The 19291-nt window shown below is 38.4% G+C and overlaps 2 protein-coding genes and 1 long non-coding RNA gene across 5 annotated transcripts in view; 1 reads left to right on the top strand and 2 right to left on the bottom strand.

Moving 5' to 3' along the window:
* Positions 1–10403, bottom strand: part of Heatr6 (HEAT repeat containing 6) — a 33016-nt gene extending 22613 nt beyond the window's left edge. Inside the window, exons 1-7 of one of the 3 annotated variants that reach the window (XM_040269118.2) lie at positions 10154–10403; positions 7909–8016; positions 5325–5465; positions 4770–4885; positions 3874–3988; positions 2300–2401; positions 1238–1372 (exon numbers count right to left, since the gene is read on the bottom strand). In XM_040269118.2, coding sequence (XP_040125052.2) covers positions 1238–1372; positions 2300–2401; positions 3874–3988; positions 4770–4885; positions 5325–5465; positions 7909–8016; positions 10154–10372 — 936 coding nt within the window. In that variant the 5' untranslated portion in view covers positions 10373–10403. Of the gene's footprint in view, positions 1–1234; positions 1373–2299; positions 2402–3873; positions 3989–4769; positions 4886–5324; positions 5466–7908; positions 8017–10153 lie in introns of those variants that run through there. The other 2 variants (XM_021724031.3, XM_078042426.1) reach the window with 2 other exon arrangements.
* LOC144376093 (uncharacterized) lies at positions 10364–14911 on the top strand. The gene is made up of 2 exons (XR_013436189.1): positions 10364–10514; positions 14618–14911. It is a non-coding gene; the product is annotated as an uncharacterized LOC144376093 (long non-coding RNA).
* Positions 14514–18714, bottom strand: LOC101954897 (protein Wfdc21). The gene is made up of 3 exons (XM_005321921.5): positions 18564–18714; positions 15679–15779; positions 14514–14656 (listed from the first exon to the last, which is right to left on the bottom strand). The coding sequence occupies exons 1-2, from the start codon at positions 18658–18660 to the stop codon at positions 15685–15687; spliced, it is 192 nt and encodes a 63-aa protein (XP_005321978.1). The 5' UTR covers positions 18661–18714; the 3' UTR covers positions 14514–14656; positions 15679–15684.
* Between the last annotated feature and the right edge of the window lie 577 nt (positions 18715–19291).

Here is a 19291-nt window from a genome sequence, read left to right on the forward strand (position 1 = left end):
TTCTACCTCAGACTACTGGCTGTGGCCCAGACCCATACTCTTTTATTTACTACCATGATGGTTCTCTTAAGATGCAAATTCAATCACATCATTCTGCTATTTAAGATTTTTTCCTCATCTACAAGATAAAAACCCAAATTCTTAGCATACTATACAAGACCCTTATGATTTGCCTTTGCTGCACATTTATTTGCCCTCCCCTTTCCCTTCATGAACCCGAATCTCTACCCTACAGTTAACATATGAACTATGCACACTCATTCTCTTATGTACCTTTTGTTCCCTCAGAACATTCTTTCCTCTCTCTGTACTGTTATTCACTCCTGAATCTTAGTTTAGTCACTACAGCTTTTAAAAGATTCTTTCTCCTCTATTTGGACGGGGTATCCTGCATGTGTTTTGAATACTCTGCGAATATTTTGATGAAAGAAATCCTAATATTACTGTGAAGTTTATTTATGCATCTTTGCTTCCCCCTCCAAACTCCTAAGAATAGCCAGTGTTGGTATATTTCACAATGGTATGTTAGCACAATGACTGGTGTTTGGTCAATGCTGAATAAGTGAATGAATGAAAGAATTCTTAAGCTTTTTTTTTTTTTTTTAAATCAGATATTACATTTTGGATGTAAAATCTTGGCCACATTTCTGTATGCTACAGGTTCTCCAACAGAAACATGAAGGAGACAGCAGCTATCAGGGAAGGCTGAGAAATGTGGTAAATGTCAGAAGTGTAGAGACATTGTGTAAGTGGTCTTCTAATAGTCTACAGAAGGGCTACCAATTTATGGCCCATTGTCTGTTTCTGTGAATATAGTTTTACTGGAACACAGCCATGCCCTTCCATTTACACAGGGCATCTCTGGCTGCTTTTGCACTATAACCATGAAGTGGGTAGTTGCAACAGAGAGCTAAAATATTTACAAGTCAAGTCCTTAACAGAAAAAAAAATTGTTGATCCTTGGTTTTAAGAAGTCTGGGGATGAGAATGCTTGATTTTGTATATAATGCTCATTTTTGTCAGGTGTTACACTTTCTGGACCGCTTAGAGCATAAAGTGCTTTAAATTGTACTTTCAATAGTCTGATAAATTTAAATTTACTTTGCTAAGTACCTTAAATTGAAATCAAGTTCAAGGTGGGCTTTTGGGGCAGTGGCAATGCAAATCATAGAAAATACACAAAGCAACTATTCAAAACAATCTGCAACTTAAATTCAAATAGACATAAATGTACCACCATTGGTCGAGAAGCAGTGGATTCTGACTGTTGTGGTTTGACAGGTGGTCGCCCATCATACTGAGGAAGTAGAGTGGGGTATAACACCGTGGGCATCTCTATGTTTAGTCCAGGAAGTCCATGAAACATGGCTTTCTAAAAAGTGATGAATAAGGAAAACACACACATAAATATAAATCTTACAGCAGAATTATGCAGCATGCTCTGGATCAAGACACAAACAGATTAAGATTTAAAGACTATTAAGTAATAAAAATGGGACAGAACCTTGACACCTTGAAAGTTTAAGGCTTAAAGAAGAGCTTAATCTCATCTATCCTAAAGCTGGATCTGGTTTGGCCACATCAGATTAGGTTTGATTTTAGCATACCTTCATTTAATCCCATCATCTTATCCAGTTATTTTATCTATCCACTAATTTTTAAACTAATTTATCATTTTTATTTAGTCATTTGTCTCTAAATCTAGCTGTTTGTCTCTATTTGAGGGTAAAAGAAATGGCACATGGGAAAAGTTAAAATTTTAGCTTTAATAAAGCTATATTGTCACAGATAGGAATGACTTCAGGTGAGCACAAAGGCTCCTTTTTTTTTTTTGTCTCGGTTGAGATAGCTGGATCCCCAGAGTGGTGAGTTCATGTCCCCCTGTTTGGCAGGTTTGGAAGCTAGTGACAGCAGTGTGCTGACACATGTCTTAATTAACCTGCCTTCTACATGACAGAGGATGCCAGCAGAAGCCCTGGCTCTTTTCTCAAGTACAATAAGGTAAAAGCTGGTTCAAGAAAGCTATGATTAAATTATCTTCGGACCTTATCTCACAACTTGTTCCTTCCTAAGATTCAAAGATAATTTTTAAATTTTGGTATATTTATTTAAAAGAGGCTATTATCTATTCTTAATATTAAGTATGCTTATATATATATGAACATTGTATTCTGCTCTCTTAGAATATATGAGAACTTTTGATACCTTCAAAGTTAGCCTTTGAATGATGATATGAAATGGTACTCACATCTAGGGTTTAAATGGGAAAAACACGAATCATAATGAAGAAGTGCCTTACCTTTAGTACAGCTAGAAGAGCTCCAAGTTCATCAGTCTGTGTTAGTTTCATTTTTCCACCATTTAGAAGTGACTGAATGCCTTTTAATGCATTTTGTAACAACTAGGGGGACAAAGAGAGACTTAGTTAGAAGGTAGAATAAATTTTGGTTGTCCAGGGATCTATTCTTCAGCATCACTTAAAATGGAAGAGGAAAAGTCTCTAGATGATGAAAAAACCTTTTGAAACACACAAAGCAGAGGTCAAGATCCAGAAAAATGACCTGATAAATCACTTTGAGTTATCTTCTAGAAGAGTACTCTTGAGAAGTCTTATAATACAGACTTATAAACCAGCATATATAAATAGTGGGCAAGGAAAATAAAAAGGAAGAGATTTAGTGGGAAGACTGTGATAAGAAATGAAAAAGTAATAGTAGAGATCAAAAGCAGGGAAGTTCTCCAATATGGCAACCTCAGTAGCTCTTAAAGTCAAAGGTGTAAATGTAGAAGCAGATGGTAAATGATAAAAGATGATAAATGATAAAAATGTAATCTCTAAAGGCAAATTTTGGATCAAGATTGATTTCTTGATTCAGTAAACTCACTTCTAAGACTCCATCCTTACTCCCTAGAGGGGATGATGTAAACTGTAGCCCTGTTTGAAATAGTGGAAAAACTTTTAAAAAGCAATTTTTATCTATTATGATGATCATGAGAATGATTACCTAAGAAGCTAACCTCCTAAATGTGAAACTCAGCAACAACAGTTGCGATACTCTGTCAAGCACTTTAAAAGCTCTATTTTTATTTATATTTCACATGAACCCTACAATGTAGTTACATTAGTACCATTTCAGCAAGGAACATGTAGGCTCTAACCAGTTAAGAAGTAATTTGCCCAAGATCTCCTAGCTACAGAAATAAGAAAGCATGAAGTACATTAAGAGGTACTGAAAAAACATACCACAGACATTAAGATTAAAAAAAATACAGAAAGTTTCAAAACAGCATATTAAACATGATTCTATTTCAACAAGATAAACATACTCATTCATATATAGAAAAAAAATCTAAAAGCACAGATCATCTCCAGTGATTATATCTGAATAGGGGATTATAAGAAACTTTTACTATCCTGGATCTATAATGTATGATTATGTCAACCTGAATTTAAAACATGGTAAGAAACTACCATATTTGCATATAATTCTTTTAAGAAGAAATAAAATAATACAGATATTATTGAAGTCTACTTTCTTCCCTTTCATCTTAAACATCAGGTACTAGTCTGAAACTAGACTGTTTTTATACTCAGGAGGAAAAAGAATGAGAAGAGCTTTCTTTTAAAACCTAAAATGCCAAACAAAACAAATAAAAAAGGTTTCTTGTAATTTAAACCCAAAGATATGGTTCAGTCTTTTTGGCTTACAAATATTCTATGTATATGTATGTACGTATGTATGTGTATATATATATATATAGACAAAACTAATATAGCAGCCAAAATTAAACTTGTTGGTAACAGCCTCAGTTCAACTCTTGCTTCTAGACATATCTACATCAATTTGTAAGATCAGCAATAGTCCTACCTACCATGCAGAAAGTTATGTCATCCATATCTGATGATTTTGAAGACTGTAAAGTGGTCAAGAAAGCTTGGAAGCAAATATTTTGGTAAGGCTCCTCCAGGTATGGCTGTCCTGGCACACTAAAACACATATAGAGAAAACAACTCGGGCTGTGTCCTTTGAAATGGTGCCTTCAAAAGAATAATAGCAGTAATAGAAACTAATAGAGTTGTAACACACCCCTGAATGTGACTGTACTTAGAAAAACTCTGCACTTTGGCGGTTAGTTACTGCTGTAGGACAGGCACAGTCTCCAGTAAAGAGAAGGATAAATATAAATATAAAGAAGGATGAATGGTTTCCATAGGGAAAAATTACAGAAATTTGTAGTGGAAGAAGTATGGACAAAGAGAAATTTTTGAGTTCTGCTTTTCATTTCTAAGAGAAAAATAATGCAAAGAGGTTCTGTTGAGTTAGAATCACATGACTGAACCTGTATTTTTAGCCACCATACACCACTGTGCTACCTAGATACAAATTCAAGTTTGTGCTGTTCATTTCCTATTGCATATTGTAGACTAATTACATCTTCTTAAGAGAGAAGAAACCAACCTTGACAGATAAATCTCACCAGAGCTTAAACTGGTACGACTATACCCTTCTAAAAGACAATATGACTAGAATTCATACCAATAGAAAACAAAACATTGACTATCACTTTTAGCATATATATTTTTTCTTCATTATGAACTTTATTTGATTAAAATCACATCATATAATGACCTTATTAAATAACCTGGGAAATGCAAATTGGGATATTTTTTCTAAGTTGCTCTTGTTTCAGACAGATGAAACAATCTATAAAAGGGCCCGAGAGATACTATCTTCTAACTACTGGGAAAACTGCCTGGATCCACATACCTGAGACATAAGTTTGCCATGCAATGCACTGCAGCTCTCCTGACTTCAGGGTCAGACTGAGCCAAGTCACTCAATGTTGTTAAGAGGCCGGTCTTGCCTAGCAAGTCTGGGAGGTACTAAAACAAAATAACAGTCAATGTTGGTTTAGGAAAAGCTTCCAGGAAAATATTACTATTTAGACAGATTTTATTTTTTTAATTAAAGGGCAGTTAAATGTCAAAAGACTAGCTATTAAAAAAAAAAAAAAAAAAAAGACTAGCTGTTAGGCTGTTAGGTAAATCTTTCAGATGGTTAGTAAATATGCCAAAAATGGCAGAAGGCTCATTACTAGGTATTTGCTAAAGCTTTTTAGACATGGCTGTGCAGATGATGGGTAATGATAATAATGATGGTTAACAGTTAAGAGTGCCAAGTATTTACAAGGCCAAGACTGTAAATCAAAGCTACATGTCCAATTAATGGCAGGATAAAAACCTAAAGATAGGTCTGTTGACTCCAAAGCCTCTGCTCCTCATCTTTCAAAAAAAAAAAAAATCAGGACACAGTTAAAATTACCTTTTGACATTTTGAGCCATTACAGTAAACCAGAGCTGCCAGGGCTTGAAGGATTTCCATGTGTGTCCAGGAACTACACTGATGAATAGCTGAAATAGTATATCCCATCAGGAAATCCAAGTTCTGTTCATCAACAATCACCTACCGAGAGAGGAAAAAATACAGATGATCTAACTTCTTAAAAATGTTTTTGTCTTTTTAGAGATTATCTATGCTTACCTGAATCAAGTTGTACAAGGAGTATATATCCACCTTTTTGGGGTCGAAAGGATCACCTCTAAATCTTTCAAAGTTTGATCAGGTTAGAGGCCTTTGGCATGTCCCAGGGTCTTGTTCACTTCTTTCCCTTTAGTCCCTCCACTCAAAGTAAAACCTTGTAAATTTTCCTTGAACTACTATACACTGATAGCTATAAATATTAACCTACAGGACTTAAAATACTGAATTGTCTTAATTCAATTAAACTACCTTATACATAGTAATCACTCAATATATGGTGAATAAATATGCCTGCTAAATAGCTACTGTGTTGATAGCATGGTGTGGGGAATACAATGAAAAATGGCACATCTCTGTCCCCCCTTATTTTATAATCTTCTTGGCACAGATCAGGCTAATCCAACTATCAATTTATGGACATGACGGGACAAATAGTCATCAAATGCCAGAAAGCTGGTTATGGATTATAGGTGTTTCAAGTGCACCCCTGAGATTAGTCAATATTTGGAAGCCACCTCCCATCAGTTTGAAACATTCTAAACTTGAAAACAGCCTATCTCATGTAGTAGACACTGTTGGCTACCTATCAGCATCCATGTTCTTCTTCCCTCATGGCAGAGTTCTGATTCTACTCAAATGCCCATTTCTCTCACATAAAACCTCTAGCAAATCCTAATTAGTTTAGTAGTTCTCAACCAGAGGCAATCTTGACCACCAGGGAACATCTGGCACAATGTTTGGAGACATTTTTGATTGTTACAATTAAAAAGGTGCTATTGACATCAAACGAGTAGATGTGATGATTGCTGCTAAACATATCCTACAATGCACAGGACAGCTTCCATAATAGAGAATTATTTAATTCAAAACATCAATAGTTAAAAAAAAAATCAATAGTGTCGAGGGTCAGAAACCCTGAAGTAAGTCCACTGTGGCTGCACAGTGTAATCATTTAGGAAGTTTATGCCCTCTAGGTGATGCTAATGTGCAGTCAAGGTTGAAATCACTGTTTTAAGCCACTCCTGGTAATTCCATTCCCTTTTTCAGATTCTGGTTTAGAGAGATGTTTATATGACTTAAGTCTCCAATGAGATATCAGGAGAGTCTACTGGAGAATTTATGGGACAAATTTCCTCATTTGTAAATAAAAGAGACACAAAATTAACAGGGATAATCTGGCTTCTGTGGAATGTTATTTAGTTATTTTGCATAGGATGCCTAGAGTGGAGGCAGCCATCTTATGACTATCAGAGAGGCTGAGTATAACACACACTAAGGACTGCAGAATGGAAAAATGCTAGTAAATCTCTTATTATTAAGGGATTCTAGAGCTGCTTCCTTTGGGACTTGAAATGTGGCATTAATTGTTTCTTCTTTTTTATTGTTTTGGTACTTTGGATTGACTTTTCTATTTTTTGAACCCAAAGCATCCTAGTAGACATATGCTAATTGATAACGCTTTTCATTCTCAATTACATTCATGTACTCATGTGTAATAGTCTTAATCCTAAAAATAAAAGTGGGTTTATCTAGCAAGTTGGAAAAGGTTCTAGAAATAGGTAGGGAGCTGCAGTTTAGATCTTGATATAAATAACTGGTGTCTTTTTATCCTGGTGTACCCTCTTCCCCAAGCTACTTCTTAGGTTTAATGTACATAAAAAATAAATAACAAAAATGATAGTTTGAGGAAAGAGAAAAAACATTGGTAGGAAAGAATTCTGGGATCATTTCAATCCTGAGATGTATCTTGGTCAACCATAAATACCATAAAAAAAAAATCTAAGGTCAGGAAGCCTGGTTGACACAGTGGTTACTGAATCAATAGGAATACTTCTACTATGCTTCTAATAGACAAACTTCTAGAATTGTGTAGAATAATGTTCTTCTGGTCAGAGTTATGTTTGTTTTAGTATCATTTTTATTTTTTTGGTACTGGGTATTGAACCCAGGGGTGCTTTCCAGTAAGCTACATCCCCAACATTTTTACTTTTTTTGGTGGTGCTGGGAATTGAACCCAGGGCCTTGTGTGTGTGAGGCAAGCACTCTACCAACTGAGCTATATTCCCAGTTCCCAGTATTTTTACTTTTTATTTTAAGATAGGGTATCATTAAGTTGCTGAGGATCTCCCTAAGTAGCTGGGGCTGGCCTCAAACTGGTGATCCTCCTGCCTTAGCCTCCCAAGTTGCAGGGATAACAGATGTGCACCACCATGCCCGGCTTGTTTTAATATCATACTGAGGCATTTGCTTTTCCTAGTGTCTCAAAAGATTAGTTTATCATACCTACTATGGATATAGTATTTCAAAAGCATTTGCTTATTCTCAAAGTTCATAATCTGAATCCTAAAGTTACATACATGATTACCTGTAATCTGTTTAGTAAATGGTGGATCAGCTGAGACACTTTGCTGACAAGATGATTCTGATTAAGAGGCACCAGTCGGCAAGCTTGGACAAGAAGAGCACTGACATCCTACCAAGAAAAAAAACAATCAAACAAAAAAAAACACATAAACGTAACATTCCCATTAATCAAGTGAAAGCCACCTCCATCCCCGCACCAAACACAGGAAAATGGGAGAATTAAACTGAATGTTCCTACTGAAGAACGGGAAAAGATGACATCTGAATGAAATGTGAGGCAGAAAAGATGAAATAACAGCACAAAAATAGGGTGTGCTAAAAAAGGAAAAGTATAAATATCATTTTTGTCAAACTAAAGACTCCAGAGTCTCTACCATGTATAAACAATAGAATTAAATAACCAAAGAAAGGCTTCCAGCATATAAAAGCACATAATGAAGTTAAATAACACCAAAAAATGTAAGCCAATTAGATTTTCAATGTCATTAGGAAAATTGGAAATGACACATAATTTAATAATTCCCCAATTTTACATATGTAAAATTGGGGAATTATTAAAAAAAGAAGAACCTATTTGCAAATCATATCATTCATTTATTGGTATTTACTGAATATAAAGGCTCTGAGCACCTACTATGTGCCAGGAAGTAGGCTAGGTCCTTGGGCTCCAAAAGTGAAGCAAACATTTTTCTGAACCTCAAAGAGCTTAGAGTCTAGTGAGGAAGACAGAAATATACACAAATAATTAAATTAAGTGCTGAAAGAATTAAGTACAAATATTGTGGGAAAATAGTGATTATGCAGTCTTGTGTACAGTTATATAGAATCTGGAATGAATTGAAGGATGAATAGAATTTTTGCAAACAGATCAGCTATCAAAAAAACACTTCAAGAAAAAAAAATGGAACTGTGTAAATACTTGGGAGACGCAAAACACCAGCAGCAAGAATAGTACCTTCGAAATGCAGACAAGACACAGAAGGAGGAGTGATGGGAGAGAAAACTGGAAAAGCACATATTTTTGCAAAAATATCAAAGCATACAAAAAATCAAAAGTCTTCCTGACTTCTTCTTAATCCCACTCACACTATTATTTTGCTATGAACTCTTCTGGATTTTTTTCTGCATATATAAACATATGCATATTTTAAAATTCCCCTCCTTTCTTGAACCCCATATTGTCTTGTATAAATTATTGGGCAATTTTGCTTCAACCATTTACCATATGTATAGATATTCCCAGATCAGGTTTTCATTTTATAGGCAGTTTTTTTTTTTTTAAACCAAAGAAAAAAAAATCACTCTGGCAGCACAGCAAAAGGGTTGGACCAGAGGAAGGCATTCAGTTTAGAGAAGACCAGTGCAATAGTCCAAGCTAGAGTTATCTTGCCAAAGGCACTAGCAATGGGAACAAAGAGAATGTATGGACTGAGAAACATGTTTGAAAGAGATTCTGAAGAATCTGGATCCGACACACTCCAAGTCAAAGGAAAAGGAAAAGAACAAGGGTTTGTGTTTTGCATGTCCTGGAGGATGGGATGAATTGGGGATGAAAGTGTGTAGAGGTTAACATTCATTTTTAAAAACTGTCAAGCTTGAGTTGCCTGTGAGCATGAGATGGCTGTGGCTCAAGTGTTTAGAAAATTATTAAGTGATATCTAAGACTTGGTGTGTATAAAAAAGATTTCTCGGATAGCGAAAAGAACTTCTAAAGAGGAGGCAGAGAGGGTAGAGGAAGAACAGAATATACAGGGACTTTGTTACAGACTGAGGCTCCACTTCTAGCTGTCGTTTGCCAACAACGTGATAATGGATCTTTGTAAACTTCAATGTTTCCATCGGCAAAAAAACGACCTAATAATTATGCACACTTTAAGATTCCTGGAATGGTTCATGGTAAAGTACATTAAATAAACAGTAGTTATGAATTTTATTGACAAAAGGTTTGGGATGCATAGAATGGAAGTGGAGCGTGAGAATGGAAAGGTGGTGCCAGATGCGAGGTGTTAGAGCAGAAATCATCAAACTGGGCTTTGAAAGATGAGAGTTTGCCAACCACTGCAGAATCTTTCAGACGGAGGACAGTAGAGAATATGCTAGGATCAGAGGGAGCAAGTCAGCCTGGAATTAAGTCATCCGGGGCTCGGGGTGGGAACAGCCAGGAGAGGCAGGCTGGAGTTACCAGCTGGGTTCCCTGAGGGTGGGGAACAGCGCGGCTTCCCTTCTCCCACAGGCGAGGCGCCTACCTCTGCGGCCACTCCGCCGCCCTCGCTGTAGTTCTCGGAGATGAGCTGGTCAAAGAGCAGGTGGATCTCGGTGCGGGCGGAGCTGCTGTCCTCCGGGCGCAGGGCGCGGAGCCTGGCCGACAACCGGCGGAACCCATTGTCCTGCTCAGGGGGCGGCTCCCGTGGCGCCTCTCGTGGCTGCCCGCACGACAATGAGCCGGCAACTTGCACCGCCGCCATCTTCCCTACGTAAGGCCCCTGGAAAATACTTCCGGGGCATTCCCGGGTTCTGCAATCCAGTTCCGGAATGCCTAATATGGACCAGAAAGGCAAATGAAGAGGTTTCCGTGACTGCTGTACCCTTCAGCAGGGTACCCTGCAGGTGCTGTCTGAAATCAGCTTAAAAATATTTTGCCCGCCCACCTCTTCTGAGCGCAGACTGAAAAGTGGGGTCTCTGTTTGTCCTCTCAGAAAGTTTGTTTTTGGGCAGGGCTGACAGTCCTGTTGAGTACTAGAGTTTCAGCTTAGGGCTGGAGTTGGAGAATGGTTGCAGTAAATGGCAATGGCGGAAACTGCTGGTTCTCAGAAGTCCTTCTACTCCTCTTACAGCTTTCAGAATCCCTGATTTTTCCCCAAGCACAAATGCACCCTGACTAAAGGTTACATTACCCAGTATTCCTTGCAATTGATTCTATCTATGTGATTAAAATCTGGCCAATAAAATATAGGGCAGCTTTCCAGTACTTTTCCAAAGACTGTTTCTTTGTTCCCTTTGCTTCTCTTCTGACAGTGAGTGTTCTTGTGGGTCATGAGCCACCTCTCACCACTAGGAAAATAATTTTGAAGTTTAAATTGAACTATAGAAAATATAACCTGCCTGGGGGTGACCTGGTTGGCATTGGAGACCCCAAGATTTTCTGAAAGCTCGAAGGCGAGAATGGGAAGTAAAATAGCCATTTAAACAATGATCAGTTTTCAGTCACCCAGGAGGTGAAGACTGGACATTCACATTTGGGTAGACTGAGAAAAGCATCTTTAGGACTTTTGAGTTCTACAAATCTTCACCTCTGGCTCCTGGAAAAATCTTGAAGTCATCTGAATATACATGTTTTATCCTCAAAATAAAACACTGGTCATCATTGAAAATTGTGAATGTGCTTTTTAGCAGAGCTAGTTCTTTGAAGAATTTGAGCTTCTTTGGGGAAAAATGTTTATTTTTTGTTTGGATTTAGATTCTATTATGCTTGTATATTATTGTTCATTCTTGGAATAAGTGTACATAAGTGTTATATATGTGCATGTATGCATGTGTATTTGTGATACTGTTCAAGCATTTTCTCAGAGAAGATCAAAAGCTGAAACCTAGTCTCCAGATGTTTTAGTTGGGACTCCCTCAAAATAGAGCCTCAGACAAGATTGGTATGTGAGTCATCTATTCAGGAATAAACAGGGAAGGAAGGAGAATCAATACAAATATATGCTATTGAGTTGGGCATTGCAGAAGTTTCTTATCGATCAATCCTTGGAGTTTTTTGTTTTTAGTTGTAGATGGACACAATATCTTATTTATTTATATGTGGTGCTGAGAATTGAACCCAGGGTCTCACACCTTCGAGGCAAGTGCTCTGCCACTGAGCTACAGCTCTAGCCCAATCCTCTGGAGTTTCTGAGAAATCTTATGGAATGCTCTCAGAACTCCCTCCTGAGGAATGGAGGACAGAAGCATATATCTGCCAGCTTTTGACCTCTATTGTCAATTATCACCTGGCTAGGCATAGCTCTGTGATTAACAGGCATCAATGTGCAATGTTTCCTAGAGGAGTCTCCTGTTGCATAGTTAAAGCAGTCCTGAGGCAAAACTGAGATGGTTTGGGATATAGAGTATATGTTTGAGGCAAGGTTCTGACAAGTTATATTGACAACCACTTCTAAGTAGTTTACTGAGGTAAATCATTGCTGTAAGTATGGTTCTAAGCGTTTAAGACCAAAAGTATTTGAAGTAGTGCTTAAGAGATGTTCAACACACTAGGATAGAAGGATGTAAGGCCTGGTCCTTACCATACTGGAGTTGGTGTGAAGAGACTGGGAATAATCTGGGTTTAGAGGGGTTTGTAGTAGGCTACAACATAGATTACCCATATATAGTGTTATTTAATATTGAATGACCCAGATATTGTAAAGTATACCAATGTCAATCTGTTGAGTCATGATAGATTATATCCTTGTGGATAGAAATAAATATTCCTATTTCATGGTGATCAGCAACTGAAGGAAAAATTTATCAAGCTCTCAGGGAAACTTTTGAAAGCCCATTTCATTGACTTGAGGTTAGACAGTAGCACCCCAACACCCACCTCCAACTCTGAGACTATGAAAACTAACAGTCTCTCCCAAGAAAATTTCCTCACACATCTTTGATCCTTGGCACTCTCAACATTTAAATAGTCTTAGAGTGATTGCGGAGCTTTAAGGAGTGTTAAACAAGTTTATAGCCATTTCCCTTTTAACTTCTTCATTGCCTGATCTGGAACCTTATTCTGGAATTGCATTTCTTTCACATTTGCAACGTAAATCAAGCTTGCATACTCCCACTCTAGTTCACATCCTTGTATATTTTTTCAGAACATCTATGATAATCTGTAGTTATTGTTTTTGTTTGTTTATTTACATGTTATCCGTTTCCTCTTCTAGAATGTGAGTTTCATGAAGACACAAATCTTGTCTGTGTCATTGACCAATGTATACTCAGTGCTAGCATACACATGGATGCAGTAGGCATACACCTATACTTGTTGATAAGATGAGTAAATTCACTGTTTTAATTATTTATCCAGGGCCCTCTAGTTTCCTTCTATTGGGTGATGGCACTTTTTATGAAAATGCTTTGTAAAATGCCACTTTTTATGAAAATGCTTTGTAAACTATGAAGTTTTATAAATTTTGCATTCAAATGATGAGATATTATTATTTTCTCTCTTTATAGTGAATGAAATAATGCTAGAGAGCTTAAATAGTTTATCAAGGTCCACATTAACAGCATTGGTCAAAATCAGACTTTAACCTAGGCCAGCTAAGTCTTAGGTCTGTGATTATGAAGAACATAAATAGAAATTATTAGATATTTTTACCTCCCATATTTTTTGTAATGGGGGGAAAAACAGAAATGAGGGGCTGACTTTCAGTATCCAGATTAAAACTAGAAACTAGAGACTGGGAAGGAGAATTGGCCTTGTGTCTTGTTCTAGATTCTTGTAAAATTAAGGGTCAACAGCCCATCTATTTGGTAAAAATAATAATAGTAATAAACATTTATTGAATATAGTTATCTCTTGGAGTTCATGATTCATTGGTTCTAGGACTCCCCTAAGGATATCAAAATCTGAGAAGGCTCAAGTCCCTTATATAAAATGGCATAGTATTTGCATCTCACCTGCACACATCTTACCATGTAGTTTAAGTCATTTCTAGATTACTCATAATATCTATTGCAATGTAAATGTCATTTAATAGTTGTTATACTATATTGTTTAAAGAATAATGAGAAGAAAAAAAGGTCTGCACATTTCGTGGCAGGCACAATTTTTTTTTTTGTTCCACATATTTTCATCCTGCAGCTGGTTGAATCTATGGATTCAGAACCTGTTTGGATATGGGGAACCAACTGTTGGGACCACTATGTCAGGCACTATGCCAAGCACTCTACAAGAACTAAACTCTTTGTAGGTCTATGATGTCTATACTATTGTACAAATGAGGAAACTAAAGCAAAAAATGTCAGGATATTTGCTGAAGGCCACACAGCTGCATGTGTGCCTTGGTTTGAAATTCAGAGAAGATGGTCCTAATTACTGTGTTATAACGCCTATCCCTCAGAGTTTGACACGGGATAAAAGTGTAGGCCCCAACACCTATCTTATGTAATTATGTAATTAATTTTATGCAAATTACTAAATTTACCCAAACTCATTTCTTACATATGAAATGGTCATGATAAGCATAGTCAAAAGATTGTTGTAAGAATAACTTAGAAGTTGGGTATAGTAGCATATGCTTGTAATCCTAGCAGCTCAGGAGGCTGAGGCAGGAGAATCTCGAGTTCAAAACCAGCCTTAGCAATGGTAAGGTGCTAAGCAACTCTGTGAGATCCTGTCTCTAAATAAAATATAAAATAGGGCTGGGGATGTGGGTCAGTGGTTGAGTGCTCCTTAGTTCAGTCCCCGGCATCCCCCCCTCCCAAAAAAAGAATAACTTAGATAATGCTTGTGAAGAATTTAACATATTCCTTGTCACATTGAAAATATTCAACAAATGTCATGTATCTTCCTCTTCACCTTCCTCATCTTCACTGCCACCTCTCACCAAATAACTCAAGTAGTGTGGATGCTTTTAAAGTGATTATTTATTGAAACAAACACCTCCTCTTCCCTTCCCCCATACTACTTGTAGTCTCCATCCACAGGTCCTGATTTTCATTTCTCTTTCCAGTCAAGAAGCTCCAGAAAGTCTCATCATTGCAGGCAGAAACTACAGGAAGAGATGAGCAGTTATTAGAGAAGATGGCCCTTAAGATAACTCTTTGTGAGACCTACTGTTTTGGGGACCTGGATCCACAGAATACAATTCTGAAAATCCATAGCAGCTGCAAGTGGCCAGCAAGGTCCTGAACATTCCAAGGATTGCAGGTGGATTGGGCAAGTAATATGTTTTGAAGACAAATGGTTTGTTTAAAAATGTATACTGATTCTATTGTGTTTAGTACAACTTAATTTATAATCAAAACTGAATCATGGTGGCTTTTTACTATGCTTTCTTCAATTAATAGCTACTGAAAATAAAGAAACTACCACATGTGTCCCCTGAAATATCTTTTATAGGAGAGGGATGCTTATAGGTCAACAAGGCAATATCTATCAAAGACTTACAATGAATAATGGTCAATAGTTATACTTGGTCAATAATTATGCTTCTTAGAATTTACCCCAAGAGAATTAATATGGGAATGATTAATTTACTATTCATTATAGTCATATTACTAATGTAAAAATAAGAGCTATCTTAGAGGTTACCAAGTACATGAGCATATATGATGAGCTTAATGCCAGTAGAGGTGATGGGATGGAGGACTCACTATTAATACTAAAATTTTTCACTAGTGATTTTTAAGTCAAATAATTGAGAAATTGAAATAGGTACAAGATTCTCATTTTAAAATACATATTTTATATTTATGTTTAAAATATGCATCATCATGTTAAGCAGACATTTTTTGGGGTTGTGGGATTATGGATTATTTTTATCTTCTTTTTTTTTTCCTAAAAAAAAAATAGCCTGATTTTTTTTTTCCCCCAGGATATACTGGGTAAGGAAATTATTTTAAAAGTTTGGAAATCACTATCTTGTGATGGGATACATCTTTTATTGGAGGTGAAGAGGGAGAGGCTACTAGAAGACAGGCTTCTGCCGCACCCAATTTTGGAAAGTCTAAAGGGAGCCATATGTACAACCTGCCTGGGCAGGGCAAGTTTGGGGAAGCAGGATGTTTTTACCTGTGTTTAGTCCGAAGCACAATCATGTCCACACTCAGTGCTGACACAGTGCTCCCCTGGTCCACAGTCCCAGTCACCTCTGCAGAGCTCAGCACAGGCCCCTAAGTTAGAACAGACCAGCTGAAAACCACTGTGCCTGAGGCTCAAGCACTGGGGATGACAGTCCAGGATTAAGGAAGAAGTTCCACTTCTTTCTTTCAGTTTAGTATTATAATTTATAAATGATTACTGGCAGACTAATACTCATTAACGTATTGTATTTTTCAGTTAAATAATCTCAATAAAGTAAAGCCTACTTTAGAGATGGGGAGAGAGTGTTTGTGTTTGTGAAGGATAAGTGCAAAGAGGCCCCCCGAATGTCCTCACTTCCCCACACTGCAAGGAAGGGGAGACTCACATTTACTGACTATCTTCAAGGGTCCCCTGCAGTCACCTTGTGCGATGAGTCTAACTATCCCCATTTTATAGGTTTTTGCAGCTGGGATTCACAGATATGACTTGCCTGCTAATAGATACAGAAGTGGGATTCACCCCTGACCTGCCTGGTCCCTCTGCCTTCTGCTGGCCCACATAGTGAAATTGACCTGACATGAAGAGCACATCTCTAAATTTCAAGGAGTCACTCTTGACCTGAGTGGAGAGTCTCCAAGTTCCCAGAGTCTCAAGATTGGTTTTTGGAACCAATGAAGTAGGACTAAAGATCTGGTTAAGATCTCACAGGGGCTTCTAGCAAAGTACCATGCAGTGCTGTAGATGAATGTATGCTGTGCCTAGATTGGCTAGTTAGCTGTTTTTAGGAATTGCTCTACCTGATTCTATCTCTGGATTTGGCCTTTGTTTCCTCCTCTGTAAAATGGGGCCCTTAGATCTAGCAGGAAAAAATAAAGCTCATACTCCATTGTGAACTCCAATCAATGGAGGTGGCTCTTTGGTACTGTTCTGAGCAGACTCAGATGCCATATCCATGTTCAGAGAGAAAAGAGTGCCATGATTGACTAGCAGTATCTGAGGGGTGTAACAAGGACCCTGGGGGATGTCTATGATGTACTTTATAGGAATTAGTGTGATCCTTCCATGTTCCCAGTAACTGTTGTTAATTTGTTGTGAGGACATCAAAGATCCCTTGTCCCCACTGATGGCAGTTTAGTCACTCATAAGTACTTACTGTTGATTTCTTATTATATATCAAGCATAGAGGAGGTTATTCAGGAAATAACAAGCAGCTCGGAATCTAACAGTTGAGATAAGACTTACATTCCAAGTACTAAAAATAAAGTAGCAGGACTGGTTGTGGCTCAGTGATAGAGCACTAGCCTAGCACATGTGAGGCACTGGGTTGGATCCCCAGCACCATGTAAAATAGATAGATAGATAGATAGATAGATAGATAAAACAAAGGTAGTGTGCCCGTCTACAATTAAAAATTTTTTTTTAAATGTTAAAAAAAAACAACAATATTTCACAAGTGTCCCAAGAGACCTGATCCAGAGGACTCAGGGGGCTCAGAGGAAGTAAGTCGTTATTTCCAATTAGAGTAATTGTAAAAGGTGAATCTTGAAGAGCAGGGATATTTTGAAGGCAGAATTAGTGGGAGGAGGCAGGTGGAGTGTTATGAGAAAAGAATTACTAGCAAAAATTCACAATGGGAAAATGCAACCGGGTTGGAGTGAGGGGGAGGTCAGTGACGTGCATAGCGTCCAAAACTTAAGGAGGAACTTGTGTACAATCTTGCTATCCAGTGCAGCTTTAAATCTTGAACCCTAGGCACCTCATTGGTCTCACTCCCCACCCTGGAATAAGAGGAATCCAGAAGGAATGGCAAATGGAAGTCTGCATAAGTATTATGAGTAGCTGGAAGCTAAGCAGGAAACGGAAGCAGGGGACAAACAAACAAACAAACAAAAAAAGGCAGCAGATGTCTAGGAGCTGTGGACTTGAGATTTCATTTGATAGGCCAAGAGAGGTTATTCACTTGGGAGGATCATTCTGGTGTCGGAGCATAGGATGGAACAGGATTCAACAGCCATGCAACTGCAAAAGGAGTCAGGGAAAGGTGTTAGAAGCTGTTGAGTTGGAGCAATCAGGCCAGAAACAGTGGGGCAGCGAGAGTTGAAGGAGCAGGTGAAGAAACAGTTTCAAAGAATGGACCAAAATGGGATGGGGCGGGAGGAAAAGAGCAAAGAAGAGAGAGGAGTAAATCAAATCCTCTAATATTTAGGGAGAAGAATAAGATACAGTGAAAGATAATCCAGGAGAGAAGAAAACTTGAGGACTAAAGGAGGACAAACAATATTAGATGCTGTGGAGACTGAAGACTTTGCAATTGAGAAGTCAGGGGATTTGTCATGGGGACCATGGGGGGAAGCTTCAGGTGAATAATGGGGGCAGGAATCCACAGCCTGGATTCCTGCCCTCATTATTCTCCTGAAGCCATTATTCTCTTCAAGCTGTTAGGAACCAAGTTACAGAGAATTAAGAATACTCCTTTGAAAATGGTGGTGGTAAAGGGAGAAGAAGTCGTGATGGTTCACGTTTAGCATGCTAAAGCAAATATTTTCTCCAGATAATTCAAGAAAGAAGCTAGTGAAGAGGGAGATGGAGGATGGCTGATGAGGGGACAGAAGGAGAAGAACAGAGAGTCCAGATGGAGGAATGAACCGGGAGAAAGAGAGAGAGAAAGCAGGGCCAGGAGAGAACTCCTGCTCAGGGAAGCTGCGTGGTGGCCACCAAAGTGTGTGTGTGTGTGGGGGGGGTCCTTTCAGTGTCTCTTTAAGGAGAATCTTTCCTCCTTCTCCCCCTTCCTTCTGCACACACTGGTACCTGAAATTCTATTTTCTAGAGTTTTCATTTGAAGAAGAATAGGGCTGCTTTCTGGCTGGACTCACCCAAAAGTTGCAATGGTCTCACTGCAGCCTGAAGCTCCTGTAACTCAAGGCTGAGGAAGATGAGTGCCACAAGGAGAAGGCAGCCTCCCAACTTCATGTTGCTGTTGGAAGTCTTAGGTGCACATGTGGCAGGGCTCAAGAGCAGCTGAGATTTATACCCTTCCACCCACTGAGCTGGCATGCAACCAGGGCCTATGAACTGTGGAAACCTAAGCGCTGCCCAGAAACTGGCATTGCGGGAGACCACACCATACCTGACCCAGGAAACACCATGTTATTTAAGCAAGCTTCTGTGCCAAGGGAACACCCTCCTCTACCCAACAAATAGGACTCCTAAACTGGGAGAGCTAGGGTAGGGTGGGTGGGGTGGGAAGATGGGCACTAACCTTCATTACGTGCTTCCATTCAATTTTTCATCTTCAACATTAGTATTAAATGTCTGCTGTGGGCCAGGTGTGTACTACGTGTGTGGAGTATGTCCAGAGAAATTCCAATCTAGGATCTGGGTACCAGGTAGCAAGGGTGCCACCTGCTCTTGCACTTCTCCCCTCCCTGCTCCCAACTTTCACCTCTCTAATTGAGAGCATGGGGAGCTATCAGAGGTGCTTCCCTATCCCTGCTGGTGACACAGTGGGCTACCTTATTCTCCCTCTGCCTTCGCCTGATACTCTCTGCTGCTGGGCACCTGGCAGGTGCAATGGTCTTCGCCTGAATGATATATGTCATTT

The sequence above is a fragment of the Ictidomys tridecemlineatus genome, chromosome 3, assembly GCF_052094955.1.
Source record: "Ictidomys tridecemlineatus isolate mIctTri1 chromosome 3, mIctTri1.hap1, whole genome shotgun sequence".
In the NCBI taxonomy this organism is placed as follows: domain Eukaryota; kingdom Metazoa; phylum Chordata; class Mammalia; order Rodentia; family Sciuridae; genus Ictidomys; species Ictidomys tridecemlineatus.